Here is an 18,421-nt window from a genome sequence, read left to right on the forward strand (position 1 = left end):
CTGGAGTATCAAAGCTGTATTTCCTCCCAAATAAACCCACTATTTATAGTGATGAGTGTAGGAAAACTCTAACAAACTTTATCATTTTGGATAATTCTCAAATTTAATTTAATTATTTAAATTTAATATGAGAAATGTATCGGGACACCATCACGTCTAGGTTTATGATTTCATCCAATTTCAAATAATATCAAATTATCCAAATTTCTTCAAAATTGCACAACCCACATATATTCTTGATGGGCCTAACCAAGTCAAAACCCGTCGATTAAGCAATTCAATTAATCCAAATAGCCTGGTCCAACTCCATTAAATATTCCTTCAATTTGGACCGAACAATTCAACACCCAATTACTCTTAATTAAGTAATTAGACCAACTAATATTTATTGGGCCATTTAATTAACCCAATTAAATAAATATTTGTCTAACAAGCCCAATTAAAGTAATTGATTTAATTATCAATTATTCATCAAGGCCCAATAGCACATAAATTAGCCCACTTAAAATTTCAATGCTTACAAGAGTAATATTATCGGATGAAATTGAAATGTAATTAGAATGAAACCCGCTTCATAGTTCACGCTGCTACATGGACCATGGTCCACAGTAAAAATTACTTGTTTGCAATTTTTATATCATAAGGTGGACCTTGATCTTAAACGACATTGAATTGTGTATTTTTTTTAGTATTAGAATTGTGAACTTCAAGAATGTAAATTGTGTTTCTAACTCAAAAACACATAACAGTTGTACTAAAATTTAAAAAGATTAAATTGTATACTTTTAGTATTGGAATTGAGTACTGTATTTAAAAGGAACTTGTGAATACAAAACAATATAATCAATTATATATATTAGCATTGTGTGTTCGTAGTATACAACAAATTATGAATTTTTTAAAAGATAAATTATGAGCATTTAGTATGTAAATTGTGCATGCAAGATTGACCCGCCGGGTCCACAAAATAATTTGCCTATGCATATGTGTTAGTTTTCTTATAAATACTCGTTGGTTTCGGACAAAGACTTGTATAGCTTCAGTAAGATGAAATTTTGACTCCTTTGCATGTCTCTTGATATTGGCATTAAGAACAATAACTAGTAAATCACTCTCCATTTCAACTCATGCATGTTGGCCCACTCTCCGTTCTAACATAACTTGAATCCATAATCAATAGCCCACAACTCTATAGTAAGGTTGTGACCCCACTCTAACCCTATAATAAAAACCCAAAACTCTATAGTAAGGTTGTAACTTGCCAGCACGTTAAGACTCTGGAATAAATTGGGAATACCCGCGGTGACGCATGTCCAGGACAATATGGCAGATTGAATCTTTGCATGTGTTGTCTCCTTAAATGCTGAGTTGTTATGCAAGGTTCTGATGGTAAGTTGGGGTCTTTGGAATAGTAGAAATAATTATGTTTGGAATGGGATCCCTTTTGCCTTGGAGGCAGTGCTTACCAAGTCTCTTTCTTTTTTGTCAAACTGGAGACATGCGAATGAAGTAATAAATTCAACAGGGGATAATGTGACGGAGCAGGTGAAGTGGAGGAAACCAGATCGCGGACGGTTCAAGGTGAATACTGATGCAGCCTTTGACCGTGTTCACAATGTTATGGGTTTAGGTTGGGTGCTCCGTAATGACGAAGGGGGTTTCATTGCGGCGAAAGGTGTTAACATGCAGGGTCATTTCAATGTTGAGGAAGCCGAGGCACTGAGTATTCGGGAGGCTCTCAGTTGGCTAAAGGAGATGTTGATGTCGAGACCGACTCCCAAGTAGTTTACCATGCTATTTATGCCGAGTCCTTTCATTCTGCCTTTGGTCTTTTAGTTCAAGATATTAAAGAAACTGCATCTTTGTTACATGATGTAGCTTTCCATTTTGTGAAGCGATCTGCGAATCGTGCTGCCCATTTTGTTGCTCGGGAAGCCGTTTTTATGTCAGGTTGCGGGGAATGGGTTGATACCCCTCCCTTTTATCTTGTTCAATTGCTTTCTGATGATTTAATGCATTAAGTCTTTTTTCTCAAAAAAAAAAAAAAAAAACCAAAGAAGTACTTTGGAGAGCTAAGACAAGTATTAATATTATTTAATATAACTAGTATTTTCGCCCGTGCGTTGCACGGAATGGATTTGTTATAATATTTAAAGAATATTTGGATCAATATACAATTATATATATTATAACATCGAATATTATATAGCGCAACTGATGAAATTGATTGAATCGATTATGTTTTCTGATGTTTTCCTTTGAATTAGAACAAATAATTGTCCAATTACCCGGGTGTGGATAAATTTTTTTATTATATATTGAGATAATAAAAATAAAGATGAAATTATAAAAAATTCTAATATTGAACGTGTACATTTATTTGATTATAAGATTAGTACAAAAATATTACTCAATTAATTGAATAATATATGACTTGTTTGTCTAAAATTATCTTTAAAAGATCTATAAGTAATATGACTTATATAATTATATTATTACTAAAATAAATATGAGAAAATGAGAAATAAATTAATTGTAATTATTATAAAAATAAATTCAACGACCAATGCTTAACTTAATTATCATAATAATTATTAGGCAATTATTATTAATCAATTACACTAATATATGTGTAATTATACTTTTATACTTTAAGTATATTCATTTTCCCCATATTGCATTTTGTTTTATCTTCCTCCTCCATATTTGAATGAATTAATTTTGATTATTATAAAAATCTAACAACCCATGTTCAATTAATTTTTTTAAAGTTTAAATAAATAACAACCCATGTTCAATTAATTTTTTTAAAGTTTAAATAAATTAGAGTTTTCAAAAGGAAAGTATAATTAACTATTAAAGTTTTTAAATAATTTTCAGTCAATTAGTAATATCCTTTTCTTTTCCCGATAAATGATTTTACTTTTATTAATAGTGTTGATACGTGAGTGTACATATTATCAATTTATAGATATTAGTTAATTTCTATTTTACATTTTCTTAACAAATAAGCTTTATTAATTATTTGACCAATAAAATATTTCATTAATTGACTACAAAAGTTTAGGCGGGGAATGAAATAGGAGGATTTTACTTTTATATATAGTATAGAATATAGATTACGATCTTTTTATATTTTAAATCAATTAGTAATATCATTTTTCTCGAAATAATAGTCAAATAAACCACTGAACTACACACAAAACTGCAATTAGGCCATCGAACTCAAAAAGAATGCAATTGGATTCCTGAACTATATAAACTCATGCAATTAAGTACAAATTGACATNAATCAATTAGTAATATCATTTTTCGCGGAATAATGGTCAAATAAACCACTGAACTACACACAAAACTGCAATTAGGCCATCGAACTCAAAAAGAATGCAATTGGATTCCTGAACTATATAAACTCATGTAATTAAGTATAAATTGACATGTTTTCAAAAAAAAAAAAAGTCCAAATTGACATGTTTACCTACAATTGTGATGACATGGTGATTACTAATTTTAAAATAAACTTTTTAAATAATTTTAATTAAAATAATTAAATAATAATAATAATAATAATAAAATTAAAAAAAAANTATTATTATTATTATTATTATTATATTAACATAATAGACTTTAAATCGAGGCAACAAAATTTAATATTATTATTTCATTTATTCAAGTATAGTAATCACCATTTTTAACTAATAAGTGTGAATTAGTATTGTGCAATTAATGATAAAGATTAATAATAATTGGAATCAACAATCAATGATACAATGACCCATGTTTAGCTTCCAATGCACCATTTTTTATAAAATGAAGAATTGGAATGGTAAAACGAACAATTGGAATGAATAATTGAGGATTTATTCAAGTATAGTAACCACCATTTTTACCAAATTACATAAGCATCCGTAAATGGGAAAGATCAAGATTGCAAATTCTACAATATATAGATGAGCATCCACGATTGCTAGTTATTTTGCACAGTACAACTAAAAAGATGTATAGTTAAATAAGGTATTATCATTCAAAATCTTGTAATACAAAGTTACAATACAATGTTTTTCCATTAGAAATTACCAATCAAAGTAATGTGATTAAAATATATAATTATAGAAAACATTTGATTGTTCACTACAATCACTCTGAAAATTGTAATTTTACATACGTGATACGCCCATGGCAAAATTGGCCTAGCTACTTGAAACCTTATCAGCAAAAATTAAAGCATATTGAGCTGTTAAAATCAAACTAAATCACAGTACTACAAAATACTCTATGGAATGCAGACTACACCATAAGGATCTCCAACATGCAGAATGAATCAACTAAAAATTAAATCATACCGCATACCATAACAATTCTACGCGTGTTAAAGTTCGATCTTCGACTTCGTAGAATTACAGATTATAGATCTCTAACTAATAGTGATAGCACAGATATTGGTACGTTGTGAGAGAATAGTCATTTCTCATCATTATATAGTGGAGGATAAACATAATATGGAAGATTTTTCAAAAGGAAAGTATAATTAATTTTAATTTTATGTAAATATAGATGATTGACATGTAAAATTTTTACTACAATATTATATAATTTTTTCATTCTAATATAGTTAATTACATGTCAATTATATAAATATATATAGATATAGATATAGATTATCATATCACTAATCACCAATCACCAATTAATTAATTAATATTAATATATATATATATATATATATATATATTAATTAATTAATATTAATATATAACAATATTACCATATCACTAATCACCAATCACCAATTAATTATTCTTTTTTAAAATAATCACCAATTAATTAATTAATATTATTATATATTAATATATTAATATTAAGAATAATACCATATACCATATTATCAATTATCAATTATATATCGCCAATCACCCATCACCCATTAATATTAACAATATTACCATATTATCATATTATCATTATCATATATTACCATAATAATATTATAGGATGGATAATTAATAAAATAATAAAATAATAAATAAATAAAATAAATGATTTTACCAAAATACCCCTAAGTTTTGGGGGGAAAATTTGGGAGGAGGAAATTGTTTTTATATATAGTATAGATTAATTCTATTTTTGTCATAGATTTATAGGTGATGGTCCGCTTATAATCTATTTTTATAAGAACATCCACTTGTGATCATATTATTATTATTGCATGACCATTTTTGGTCCTCCGTCAAGAAAATCATTGAAATGCCGTTAAATACAAAGGCATTTTGATCCTTTTTTTTTTAATACAAAGTAGGTTGACCCGCAATTTTTATTTATTTTTTGTTTATTATTTGAAAAAAAAATCAAAATTGAAGTCTGAAATGCTCTTGTATTTGACGAAATTTAAATTCTTTTGTTAATGGAGGACAAAAAATAGTCCCGTCACAATAAAACTAGGATCAAAAGTCGATATTTTGAAAAAAAGAAAACTAAAAGTGAACTGTCACCTATAAATCTAGAATAAAAAAAAATAGAATTAACTCTTATTTAATATATTTAAGTTTTGATTTGAAAAAAGTTTTGTACTATCCTATACCTATTTCTTGTTAATCACATGGTTCTATGTTACTTGTATCTCTTGTGGTCAAGTATGCTACCCAATTTCGAGAGTTAATTATATCTCATATTGTTGATGTTCTCTACGATTTTAAATAAATAAAACGATAGAGGATACTCTCATCAATGGAATCAATGAAAGCACCAATTGTTGCAACTCTATATAGAATCCGAACGGATAGGTAACTTCTCTAGCGGGCTTTTGGCTCTTAAACCGTATTCGACTCACGACAAATTTCAATTTCACACTTTCAGCGTGTGAGAATTCCAAGAGGAATAACTAAAAGACTTATATTTCTCTGCTTCGTCATCTTTATATACAATTGACATATTTATACTAATTTAATACATCATTTCCTATGCTAATATAGGCACAATATTAACTCTTCCACTAATTAAGGTGTACCATCTTAATTATTTTACTAATTATAGAGACATAATTAATTCTTCCTAATTAAGCTATATAATTACATTTAAGGGCGCATGATTAGCCGTTCCATTTTCCCCGAAATTCCAACCCCTCACTCTTTTCAAACTCCAACAACCGCCGCTCACTCTCTGTGTCACCCGCTACCAAACAAAACCTTCGCCGTTTAGCTTCTCATGGCCATCGTCGACGACAAGGATGACAAAGTCTGGTGTCTGTGTAAGCTGATGCCGTTTCGAAGATCTTCTTCTTCTTCCTCCTCTGTTTCCGCTGCTAATTGGCACAACACTTGTCCGCGGAATCAAAATTCACGGTCTAATAGTGATGGATTAAGCTTCCCCAATGTCTCCGCCGTAGCTCGATCTTTTCTCCCCGCACGCCGCCGTTTGAAGCTCGATCCGGAAAATACTCTGTATTTTCCATGTACGCTTTATTCATGCGCACTCTTCAATTCTGTTTTCGTGTTTCCTCCTTTTAAATAGCTCTGTAATGAATGAATGAATGAATGAATGGTTTGTAATTCAGTTTGTTTTCTGGGGATTCTAGATGAGCCTGGGAAGCAAGTTCGAAGTGCGATTAAGATTAAAAATACAAGCAAGTCTCATGTAGCTTTCAAGGTACCTAGCTAGCTAAACTTCCTTCAATCCATTATTTAATTTGCAGTTTATTTAATTTCATCTGATCGGTGCTGTTTGCGTTTGTTGTTAGTTCCAAACAACTTCACCAAAAAGCTGTTTCATGCGTCCTTCTGGTGCCATTCTCGCTCCAGGCAAGAGCATTATAGCCACTGCTATGCACGGTATGTTAGTATGTAGCTCTTATTTCTTAGTTCCTTCCCCTGTCACAATATTAGATTATATTATTATCCAGGCCTAACGTGCTAGTGCATCCTCATATATTAATTATATTGAATAAGGGTCAAATAGGGCATTGAACTACAGCAATTAGGCCATTAAACCTAAAAAAAACCCTACAATTAAGGCCCTAATGTACAAATCATTTGGTGTCTGTGAGTCACCTAGATCCAAGCATCATCCTGTTGGATTGCTAAAGCAATGGTTGTCATTATCTTCAATGCAACCTATTATAACTCCCCTTTGACATTTGCTCCCAGGCTACAACCCTCAATTAACCGTCATGTTTACCTGTTATTTTTGTTTTTGTTTCCCATTCTGCTTTTTTGTGCCTATTCAGTATGACAGTATCATATCATGCTCTGATTTTGGATCATTACTCTAGTGTTCAAATTTGTAGAGCATCCAGAGAACAGTGAAAAACCAACAGAACAGAAACGTAATCTGAAATACAAAATCCTGAGCCTCAAAGTTAAAGGAAATGTGGACTATGTACCAGAGCTGGTCAGTACCATCTTCTTCTTTTCTTTTCTCTTCTCTTCTCATCAACTGACAATTTTTCAAAACACCTATGCTCCATACTTCAGACCATGCATGTCTTTATATTGAATGTTCAGGAAGGCGAAACTAAGGAAAATGACCTCTTAAACTATTGTTCTTTTTACACAGTTCAATGAGCAGAAGGACCAAGTAGCCCAGGAACAGATACTAAGGGTTATTTTTCTCGACTCCGAACGTCCATGTCCTGTGAGTAGATGTTATTTGCTTATGTTGTTACTTCATGCAAGATATGTAGATTTTGGTGAGCCCTAGCGGGTGCTGTATGGGAGTCACATCCATTGTGGTGGGCTCCTTGTGGGCACCTGAACTGGTCCTCTTACTCAATTGGACACTGAGTGATAGTGATTTATTCCTCCATTGTCCTATCGGGTCAAAGTGTGGAGCCCAGGACAACAGGACAAGGGAATTTTGCTTGCAAGATTTTTTTGATATATATTCATTTGTGGATGAAAAGTTTAAAATGCAAGGGCTAAATGTTCTATTCCATTTTCTTGCTAAGGCTCTGGAAAAACTGAAGCGGCAGTTGGATGAGGCTGATGCTGCTCTTGAGGCATGCAAGAAGCCTGCAGAAGCAGGCCATAGTCTTATTGGTGAAGGGCTTGTGGTAGATGAATGGGTGAGTTTAGCTACTACCCAAACTTCAAACATTTTTCATTTTGATTTATTACAGGTCACACTACAAGAAAATAGTAAATTACTAACAGATTTAGCAATGACTTAAATAGATATAGCTTAAATATCTACCGATTTCTTTGTTACTCGTTGGTAAATTAAATAGCTACTACCGTTTTCAGTAATTTACTTACAAATTTTTTCATTGGTATAATGAGTTCATGGTTGTTTCTGACTTTCTGCTTCAATTTGCAGAAGGAAAGAAGAGGAAGATACCTAGCTCTGCAGCAAAGTGAAGGGGTAGACTCGGTATAAGTGGCTGCCCTACTCGGATTAGAATTATTTTTTTATGAATTTCAAACATTTCCAAACTCAATAAAACGTTTATTGGTGTTCTATGTATATTTATATACTCTATGTTTGATATAACATAACTTTGGGCGGGCGTAGAGAACTTATAATTACTGTCTAAGTGCGAAAAATTATGACTAATTTATTATTACATGCAAGAACACTACATAATTCAATAAGTCTTGACAATTATAGGGATCACTTGAGATAAGCTCTTCGTTAGATAATGTTAATCAGTGATGATTAATTAAGGAATTTACATGGCAGATAAGCATTTGTGTCACTCCTCCATCATTCGTAAATACCCTACAGCCCATCACGGCCTCTCTGATATATCCTCCACCATCCATAAATACTCTACATACAACCTATTAAGTTGAATTTGAAACATTGTGGTTATTAAGTTGATATTTTTTATTTACATTTACCTAATCCATATTTGGTATAATATAGTGGAGGCACAGAAAATTTTATAAAAATTAAATTCCCAAAGCGGCCGGCTAATGGTGGATAACCTTATCTTATCACATTATTGTCATTTGCATTTTGTATTGATTGTAACGTCTGCTACTTTGGAGGCTTTACATCTTCGGTGACTATAACAGAAGACATGCATTGTATTTCTCCCCTCCATTTCGCCACCAGAAAACTCACCAAACCACGTCTCCGCCGTCAGTTTCACTCCTCCAAACCAAACCGCCGTCGTCTTCCGCCACCTGAAAACTTGTAATTCCCCTCCCTCCACTCTCTACTATATATGCATCCACTAAGACAGAACACCTACTCACTAACCGCGTTGATATATATCTTTGCCATATTTAAACCTGAAAGCAAGTTAAACAAGATTGTTTGATGTGAAAAATGAGTTACATTAGCAGAGTGTGCATGGCGACTAGCGTTGTCGTTGTCGAGAACAAGATCGATCATTTCTCCAGGTACTTCTCCGGCGTGAGAACGCCTCAACCGCCGCCGGTGGCTCCTAGGTTTTCAGGCGAGCAATTATATGGTAGGTTTTGCGTAAATGGAGATCGTGGGCAGGGGGAAGAGGAAAGAGGTTGATGAGAATGATGAGTCTCTGCTAAAAGTCATGCTTATCAACTGGTGGGCTATGAACTAGCGGCCCATTGAAATTCGAGAATTATTCGGCCCAACTCATGTTTTATGGGCAAATTATTGCATGGACCATGGTCCACACAGCTGTGTGGACCAAAAATAAAAAGTACATTATTTTTATATTGAAGGTACATTATTTTTGTACTGTAGGTACATTATTTAACAGTATATATCAAATAATGTACCTTCAATACAAAAATAATGTACCCTAAAATAATGTACCTACAGTATAAAATTAATGTATCTTCAGTACAAAAATAATGTACTTTTTATTTTAGGTCCACACAGCTGTGTGGACCATGGTCCATGCAATAATGATTGTGTTTTATGCAGTCAGTTGAGGCCCATTTCGAACCCAAATCAATGTCAAGCATTGATCCAGGCCTTTTTCCATTTCTATTTGTAAAAAATATATTTACTCGTTTTTGTTCTATAAAAATTAAAGTTAGAAAGTTATAGTGTTCCCTCCCTGTAAAACTAATTCAAATTTGCATCTAATAACACCAAAATCTTCTGGTCGAGCTATTGAATTAACCATTTTCTTACATTCAAAATGTTATCAAAATTATTTGAGACAACCCCAACAAAATTAGTGAAATTATTGATTTGATAATTACAAGATTACATGTTCGATGCCTATTAATTTTCTTGATTTGAACTGACCAATTATGAACAATTTATGAATCTAATCTTCAAATATGAACAATCTAATCTTATAAGGCAAAATTTATCACATATATATTATCGAATAATAACAGTAAATTTTCAACATGTCTCAAAAAGAACTATTTGTGAGAAAAGCAGCCGGTAGCATTTGCGTCCATTCTTATCCAAATTCCAAAGTGCTAGACCAAATTGTATAGATGAGCAAAAGAATCATGTGATTCATCTCATGTCTCCATGTTTTATGCAACTTAAATCCGTGAATCAACCAAATACCTCTTCCCATTTCCTACCTTAAACTTATCCATTTTCTTTCTCTTCAAAATTTGGGGTCTCACTTATCCACATATCAGTGATGAATAATTAAATAAACAAAAAAAAAATCAAAACATATAAGTTTTATTTGTTAGATCATAGGTTTTTTTCAGTCAAGATGTATTATGACCTCACAATTAAAGAGAACTCATGTCTGAGACTTCTAATTAAACTATAATAGACTCTTGTTATCTAATTTACATCTTATAGTAATCAAAACTTTAGTTGGAAATTGAAATTACGATTTAGAAACTACAATAGCTTCAATAACAAGGTTTTGACGTCTTTATTGAATTTATTACCAAAGAAGAACTTTTACTTTACTCTTCTTTTTTTTTTTTGTGGATAAAAGGTACATTTTGAGATTAATTGCACTTTTGTTACCCAAAAGGTCCACTACTCGAAATTTAGAGCATGTGAATTCGATTCTCCACTTTGGAATAAAGGTGTCACACCAGAAGCTTCTCATTAATAACTTTATGAAGCTATTGGGTAATGATACAATCATCTAACCCAATTGAAGTCCAAATTTATCATATATTATTAGAATACTTAGAAATTTGATAAAATAATTCTATTTAAAATATTAAACCTGTATCAAAGAAATCTCATTTCGATACTCGATGCGTGAATACAAAAAAGTAGAAAATGTGTCAAGTTAGATTGTACAATTTGCATCTGAACAAACATGCATTGTAGTTTGATTAGTCATATAGGATATTAACACCAAAGCACAAAGAAAAGAATGGAAAAATCCATTATTGACATAGTAAAGTTGCTCGCTCACTTGACCTTTGCCATTGATATAATTGAAAGAGCCTTTGTTTGTGTCAACTTTAGCCAAGTGAGTCAGACAGTTAGCTTGGTAACCAAAAAGTTCTAAGTTTGAATTTACATATGCGTTTTTTATTGACTTTTTTTAGCTTGAGTTGGTCAAGTATGAACAAAATAGGTTAGTCTATCTCGTTGTGGTCTTTTGTCGACTAAGGTCGTAAGGAGAATTTCACCTACAGTGCACATTCGGATAACGATAGTAAGCAAAAGTATCATTCATTTTAATTAGCTAGTGCTTAGTCCTAGCACTCTGAATTTCCGCTTGCATTATTACAAAAAAGTGCCTAATTCACAAAAAACTTTAAAATGTTTAATAAAATGATTCTTTATAAAAATGGAACCTACGTACCTATATGTACCTTAAATTCAGTTGTATTACTTTGTTGTTAGTATAAAAAGAATAATTTTCAACAACCTCTATTTTATTTTATATATAAGATTTAGTAAGAGCTCACTGAAAATCGAACCTTTATATATTTAGTAATTAATTAATTTTTATATATTCTCCCAAAAAGGTAAGGAGTTGGCCAGGTATTACCAACTTTGGAGTGCACAAAAGCTGGATTCTATTCCTTCTTGTTTGGATATATGCAAGAGTTTCAAAAACAAAGTAGGAGACATTAATCCAAAAAGAAAAAAATTAAAAAAGTTTTCTTTTTCGTGTATAAATTGTTTATCTTTGGGATTCTCCCAATTCGAAAACCTAACAGAACAAAACACTCCCACATGTGCAGTACCAAAGTTCCCTGTTCTTCCTACAGCAAGTGTATGTCGCACGACTTGTCTATTATAGGAAAAGGTTATCATTTGTTCCCAAGGTATTGAATTAATAGAGAATCACATATTTGATCCCTTAACTATAACGAAATTATTGATTTAGTCATCCTGTCATAGTCTTACACATAAGATGATAGTCAATTTGAATACGTAGGATGATAATGGAGGACGAAATTGTGTAGGATTTCAGAGTTGATGACTTAATTAGGTAAGGATGATAGTTATGACCAAATAAGTAATTTCGCTATAGTCAATGAACTAAATCGATCATTTAACTCTTTAATAGATAAGAACTCTCATTTAAGATTTATTAGTATACAGATCTCCTTAGAGGAGAAAAATTGTGAAATGTGCCTCATTAAGACATAATTTGAGTGTATTTTTTTACTCAAGACTGAAATTCTCCTCCATTGAGAATTTGAACTTAAGTATTTGTTGAGTCATTGCACACATACTTAACCTTTTGACCATTGAACTATGTCCGGAGGATGTCTAGACCTCCTTGTACTTGAGGAGAATGTTATGAATGTTTCTTAGTGTTATTAAAACCTACTATACATCCATGTTTGAATCAACTAGTATTGGTTTAATTATAAAATGCTAAAATACATTGCTTTAGAATAGTTTAGATGATCCGAACATGGTGTACATATATGGATGTAAATTTGCTTTGCAAGAGGCCGGTGAAACTAACATAGACAAAATATTTGAAATTCCATCTAAACATTAACATAATATCAGCCATCTAATAAATGCCAATGGATATAGACTAATTGAACCAGGTTTGTAAACCCATAAACACATAAAATTAAGCTCCACTTAATCACACCCACATACATAATTTAATTATTATCATACTCTTTTGTAACCATCACCACCCTTTCCCATCTCAACACCACCATTAGAACTCCCCTTACCCGCACCTGGATAATCAACTTCACTCATAAACCTAGACCAGAACCAATGCTCCTTCCACACAATCACCATCTCCTCAATGGGAATGTTCTTCGTCTCGGGCAAGAAGAAGTAGATGAAGATGGTCATCACGACCACGAAGAAGGCGAAGAAGATGAACAAGCCGAACTTTAAGTGGCACAGCATTGTCAAGAACACTTGCGCAATCAAGAACGTGAAGATCATGTTCACTGACACGTTGATACTCTGGGCGGCAGATCGGATTTCCAGTGGGAAGATCTCACTGGGCACCAACCACCCCAAAGGCCCCCACGACCAGGCAAATCCGGCCACGTAGGTGCAGATAAATATCACCACCACCACCGCATACCATTTGGGTAGATCCCCTGGAGTCCCATTGATCCCAAACTTCAATGCTATGCAAATGGCAACAGCAATCTGCATGTATAATTACATGTTATCAGAGATACATAAAAAGAGACTATAGTCCACGTGTTGCTAAAAAACCATAAAAAAAGTAATCAGCTCGCACATATAAAGGAACATATCAGCCCACACACATAAAGAGGTGTGTCAACCTACACAAGGGGACATGGTGGCCCATACACATAAGGAGGCCTGTTGGCCCACACAAATACAGAGACATATACAGTCCAACTATCAGTTTAGACTTTTAATTGAGACGAAAACCAGCAATAACAAAGTTTACCTGGCAGATAAGCATTTGGATACCACCCTCAAGGAACAAGAACCTTCTTCCCAATTTATCAACATAGTAGATGGAAACCAAAGTGGCAAGAACATTAACACCACCAGTAATGACAGCAGACATGAGAGCAGCATCATCCTTAAACCCAATGGTGGTAAACAACACAGGCGCATAGAACATGATGACATTAATCCCAGTAAGTTGCTGGAAAAATGGGATCATCACAGCCATTGTTAAGTGCGGCCTATACTTCCTCTGCAACAGGTTTCTCCAGGGGTGTTCAACTTGCCTAGAGGCCTCACTGGCAGCCACCAAGTCATTGAACTCTTCATCAACGTTCTCAATTCCCCTGATTCTCATCAGCTTCAACTTGGCTTCGTCGTGGTTGCCACGCTCAATCATGGAGTTTGGCGTCTCGGGGAGGAGAAGCGAGCCGACTGTGATGATCAGAGCAGGAACCATTGCACCTCCCAAGCTCAAACGCCATCCCCAATGGATTTTGGAGAAGAAATAGTTCAACACATTGGCTACCAATATACCTATTGTGATGGAAAGCTGAAATCCAATGTTGAGTGCTCCTCTGTACTTGTATGGAGCCATTTCTGATAGATATAATGGCACAGACTGCACAAACAAACCACAAGTTAAAAAGAGTTTTTGAGTTTTTTTTTTTAATACTATCTGGTCGGTTACAATGTAGTATCTGTTTATAACTACTTTTTCAAATCACTAAAGCACAAAAAGCCAAAGAACCACTTCGTGCCACTTAAAGTTTAATTTTCCTAGTAAAATTTGCATCTAGAGAGGATGTTTTTGACATTTTGTCACATTTGGCCGTTTTCAAAGCTAGACAAAAAAAAATGAGACACTATATTGCAATTTACTCATACTTAAAGTCAATTTTAAATAATTAATTCACAAATCACAATCATCCAAGCCATTTACAATGAAATAATTAAAAAGCATGATTCTATCACATCAAATCATCAAGATTTTTTTATTGAGCTTAGGGTCTTATGACCATTTTCTCCCACTATATGATTCAGCAACGTACACCTTTAATTAATGAAGGGCGAATTTTACGCGTAACTCAAAAAACATAATCAAGATTAATTTTTTATTGTTATTCTTTTAAAAAAATCTTGTGAGGAATATCCCACCAAACAAAACAAATGGATATTATTGGATTCAGAAGATCTGAAGGTGGAGTTGGAGTGTTAATTTCATGTAGGGGTAAGCGTGCAAATTGACAAAGTGGTAGGACCGGTTCTGAAATTATTAGAATTCTAAAAATGTCATTTGTCATCTTTAGGAAATACATCTCTGAGCTGTTCAGTGTTCATTAAAGTGAAGGCCCAGTTCAGATCTGAGCTACAACAAAGGTGTTGACAATTAATAGGGCAAGAAATATATAAAAATCAACCCAAATTGTTATTTCTTCTTTTTTTATGATTATTTTTTAAATGTTTGGTAAGAGACATTTCCGTGACAAATTCTAAAAATTGGGGAATAAGAATTACATGACACAGAGAAAGAGACAGGCAAGCAAGAAACATTGCAGAGATTAAAAACATTTTACAAATAAAAAATCAGTAAAACAAAAACCAATTTTGTCGTGTATAAACAAGTTGCAGCACATTAAAAAACAAAAAAAATAGGGCAACAAGGCATAAACAAAACATGCGAATCTCTTAATCCAACGCAGAAGTCAAAAAAACAGACATCATTAAGAAAAAAAATTAAGGATTTAATCCATGGTTAAGAAAAATGATGTTTTAGGTGAGTGATTATTTTACCTGATTGGCAAATCCGATACCCAAACCCAGCAAAATACGGCCGATGATCAACATCCCGACATTCTGAGCAAAGCCGTTGATGAGAGCTCCGGCGCAGAACAGAACACCTCCGAACAACATGGACAGTCTCCGACCAAGTTTTCTGGTCACCCAAGACGCAACCAGGGAAGAAACCAGAGCCGCCAAGTAGAGCGACGAGGTGAACATGGTCAAAGTTTGACTGTCAAACTTACAGTACTGATTCACATCTTTATCTTTGTTCTTCTTTACAAAAACCTTGTGAAAAAACCTCTCCAAGAATGAGTCCATGGATGTCACACCCCCTATTTCATCAACAACAAAAGAAACAACATTAAAAACCCCATTCTCGCTGTAACAAAGAAACAACATTAACAAAGATTTCGGGTTTAATTTAAACGTACCCGAAATACCAATATCATAACCGAAAATCAGCCCTCCCATGGCTGCCACAATACAAGTTACAGTCACATATAGAGTCAGGTTTCCCGGGTATTCCTTGCCATTCCCCGGACCGGGGCCTATTCCTCCTCCGGCCATCTTTTTCCCAGAAAGAACAAAAAGAGAGAGAGAGAGAGAGAGAGAGAGAGAGAATGGAAGAGACTGCAAAGTGCAGAGAAGAAGGGAAGAGAAGTAAAGAATAGAGAGATGGTATTGGTTGAGGAATGGGTAGTTTTATAACCCCAAAGTTCTTTCCCGGATTATAAATTCCCGGAAACCATATTCACATTGCCCCCGGAAATGTACAAATACTCCGTATTATTATTATATTATTATAAAGTAATTAATGTGGAAATTTTTGAGTAATAATGTTATAACCAACTTTGTTACGGGAGCACCGGTACGTATCCTAAACATAGCTGTCCATTTGTTTTTTTTTTTCCTATTTTTATAGAAATATTTCTTGTTAGCTGTCAAAATGATTAATACAATGGTTCTAGGACTTATTGTATAACTCGTCATTAATAATTTACTTGCGGAGTTGCGGCAGTTTGACTTTTAGGTATTCCTTTTTTAGTTTTGCAAAATTATTAGGCTGGCAAATGTTTCACATTTTATTGTAGTTTCAGAATATATATTTTACTATCATTATTGATTGGTCAAAGTTTCTGTTTTTTCGTAACTCTATACGTTTCTATTGAGGTCCAAATTCTGTGTATCTTGTCGAGAATAAAATTAATTATAAATTAATCAATCGTTTAAATTACCCGGCTTAGGATATGTTCGAATTGAAATAGATATTTATGGTAGGAATTTACGGGTCGGTTGGTCAAATTAGAACGCCACTTATCTACGAAATACACACGTCAGCCATTAGCCATTTCTTTCTTATCACGAGTTGTGAGGAGGAAGTTGGGTTGTTCTCCAGGAAACTGTAAATGCCTGATCTGTTTACTAGTAGCAGTTGGGGTCTAAACTTTATTAAACCTAAAATACTAAATACGTATGTATTAACGTTTAAGTAGATAATAAACTATGTTTATAGAATATAAAATAAATGTTACGGTCAGTACTTCACCAGTTTGAAACTGATGCCTCCCTGTTTCTTGAAATTTGGTAGGTTAGTTAGGTTGTCAAAAATCGATGGGGCAATCAAAACTTTTTTTTTTTTTTGATGTGCAATTAATTTTTTTTTTTAAAGAAAGAAAAACATTTTATTGAGATTCTTATCAATAGTTGAATCAGCAACTTATTTTATTTTAATTTACTTAGAATTTTCAGTTATCCAAGTTTGGATAATAACCAGGAGTCACCCATAGTTAAATAGGTACGTTACCAGCCTGCGACTTTATTTTATTTGTTGGTCTTCGTCAAGATGACAACAGCATCCACCATAAACATAGATTTTTTTTTTAAGATTTTTTATTTTTTTGAAGACTTTAAAGATTTTTATTGAAGTGCAATTATGGGACATTTTTGTACCAAATTATTGAACTTCTGATGAATATTTTTGTTAATGTATTGAATATAGAATTTAAATCAAAGTCAATTTTAGGGTGTGTTTGGTTTGCACGTAGAAATTGGAATATGAATGAGAATCAAATACTTGGTAATGGTATAAGTTTTGGTAAAAGTATTTTGCATGTGTTGGTAGTAGGGTGGAATTAGAATGATTACCAATATTGATGTTTGTACTTTGCTTATGTATAACTCTATAATGTGAATAAAGAGTTTAAAAATACAAAAATAAGAAATCAAGGCAATTGATCCTAAAATAATGACATCCAAAGCATCAATATGAATAAGAAGAACCAAAATAAAAATTTAAAAGTACTAATCAAACCATAAAAAGTAATATTACCAATAATACGGGATGATACTTTTTTTTTAATTAGGGAATGCGTTTTTAATTGAAGGGGTAATCAAATCTCGTGTTTTAAAAAGTTGTCAATCAAACACTAACTATGATTTTGATTATCATTTTTAATGTGTAATAAACCCAACAATCAAACACACTCTTAGTGTTTTTTTTTTCTAAAGTACACACTCTTAGTGTTACTTTTACTAAAATTTATTTTAATTATTAAATATTTAATTACAATGTTGAATTAATTATAGTACGTAAACCAAACTCCCATCTTATTTTCCACTGTATAAAAGAGCTTCTAAAAGCAAGTCATCGGTCAATTATTCAATAATTCCAATTTGGAAAATTCTCCCGTGGCACTTTTGAGTTTTGATTACTGTGGGGCGTCATCCTTATCGCCATCAACAAATTTTCAAAAACCATTTATTAGTGAGTGGGAATTTGAAATACCTATCAAATTCTCCCCTACTATTCTCAGCTTTCAAATTAAAAGTAATTAGGATAATGTGATAATAAGATGTGTTTGGATCACAAAATACAAGATTACTTTCTTAAAATAGATGGACGAGT

At 32.7% G+C, this 18,421-nt stretch overlaps 2 protein-coding genes across 3 annotated transcripts; one reads left to right on the forward strand and one right to left on the reverse strand.

Moving 5' to 3' along the window:
* Positions 1-6,149: 6,149 nt before the first annotated feature.
* LOC116030821 (vesicle-associated protein 4-2-like) lies at positions 6,150-8,454 on the forward strand. Of its 2 annotated transcripts, none has more exons than XM_031273161.1 (7): positions 6,150-6,448; positions 6,572-6,642; positions 6,734-6,824; positions 7,265-7,383; positions 7,549-7,626; positions 7,940-8,056; positions 8,308-8,454. In XM_031273161.1, exons 1-7 carry the CDS (start codon positions 6,202-6,204, stop codon positions 8,365-8,367), a joined length of 783 nt encoding a protein of 260 aa, XP_031129021.1. In that variant the 5' UTR covers positions 6,150-6,201; the 3' UTR covers positions 8,368-8,454. The 2 variants fall into 2 exon arrangements, with proteins under 2 accessions (XP_031129021.1, XP_031129022.1); XM_031273162.1 differs by having other exon boundaries at positions 7,280-7,383.
* A 4,261-nt stretch (positions 8,455-12,715) lies between these two features.
* On the reverse strand, positions 12,716-16,206 carry LOC116029323 (sugar carrier protein C-like). Its single transcript, XM_031271274.1, has 4 exons — positions 15,948-16,206; positions 15,526-15,848; positions 13,730-14,353; positions 12,716-13,458 (listed from the first exon to the last, which is right to left on the reverse strand). The coding sequence occupies exons 1-4, from the start codon at positions 16,081-16,083 to the stop codon at positions 12,958-12,960; spliced, it is 1,584 nt and encodes a 527-aa protein (XP_031127134.1). The 5' UTR covers positions 16,084-16,206; the 3' UTR covers positions 12,716-12,957.
* Between the last annotated feature and the right edge of the window lie 2,215 nt (positions 16,207-18,421).

Source organism: Ipomoea triloba, chromosome 9 (genome assembly GCF_003576645.1).
Source record: "Ipomoea triloba cultivar NCNSP0323 chromosome 9, ASM357664v1".
Taxonomy (NCBI): Eukaryota; Viridiplantae; Streptophyta; class Magnoliopsida; order Solanales; family Convolvulaceae; genus Ipomoea; species Ipomoea triloba.

Bases quoted from the DNA above. Each gene is read 5' to 3' on its own strand.
- LOC116030821 (XM_031273161.1), top strand. From the start codon at position 6,202: ATGGCCATCGTCGACGACAAGGATGACAAAGTCTGGTGTCTGTGTAAG. The intron at 6,643-6,733 runs GTACCTAGCTAG...GTTTGTTGTTAG, and splicing joins AGTCTCATGTAGCTTTCAAG to TTCCAAACAACTTCACCAAA. The intron at 6,825-7,264 runs GTATGTTAGTAT...TCATTACTCTAG, and splicing joins TATAGCCACTGCTATGCACG to TGTTCAAATTTGTAGAGCAT.
- LOC116029323 (XM_031271274.1), bottom strand. From the start codon at position 16,083: ATGGCCGGAGGAGGAATAGGCCCCGGTCCGGGGAATGGCAAGGAATAC. The intron at 15,849-15,947 runs GTACGTTTAAAT...TTGATGAAATAG, and splicing joins TTATGATATTGGTATTTCGG to GGGGTGTGACATCCATGGAC. The intron at 13,459-13,729 runs GTAAACTTTGTT...TTATACATGCAG, and splicing joins TCCAAATGCTTATCTGCCAG to ATTGCTGTTGCCATTTGCAT.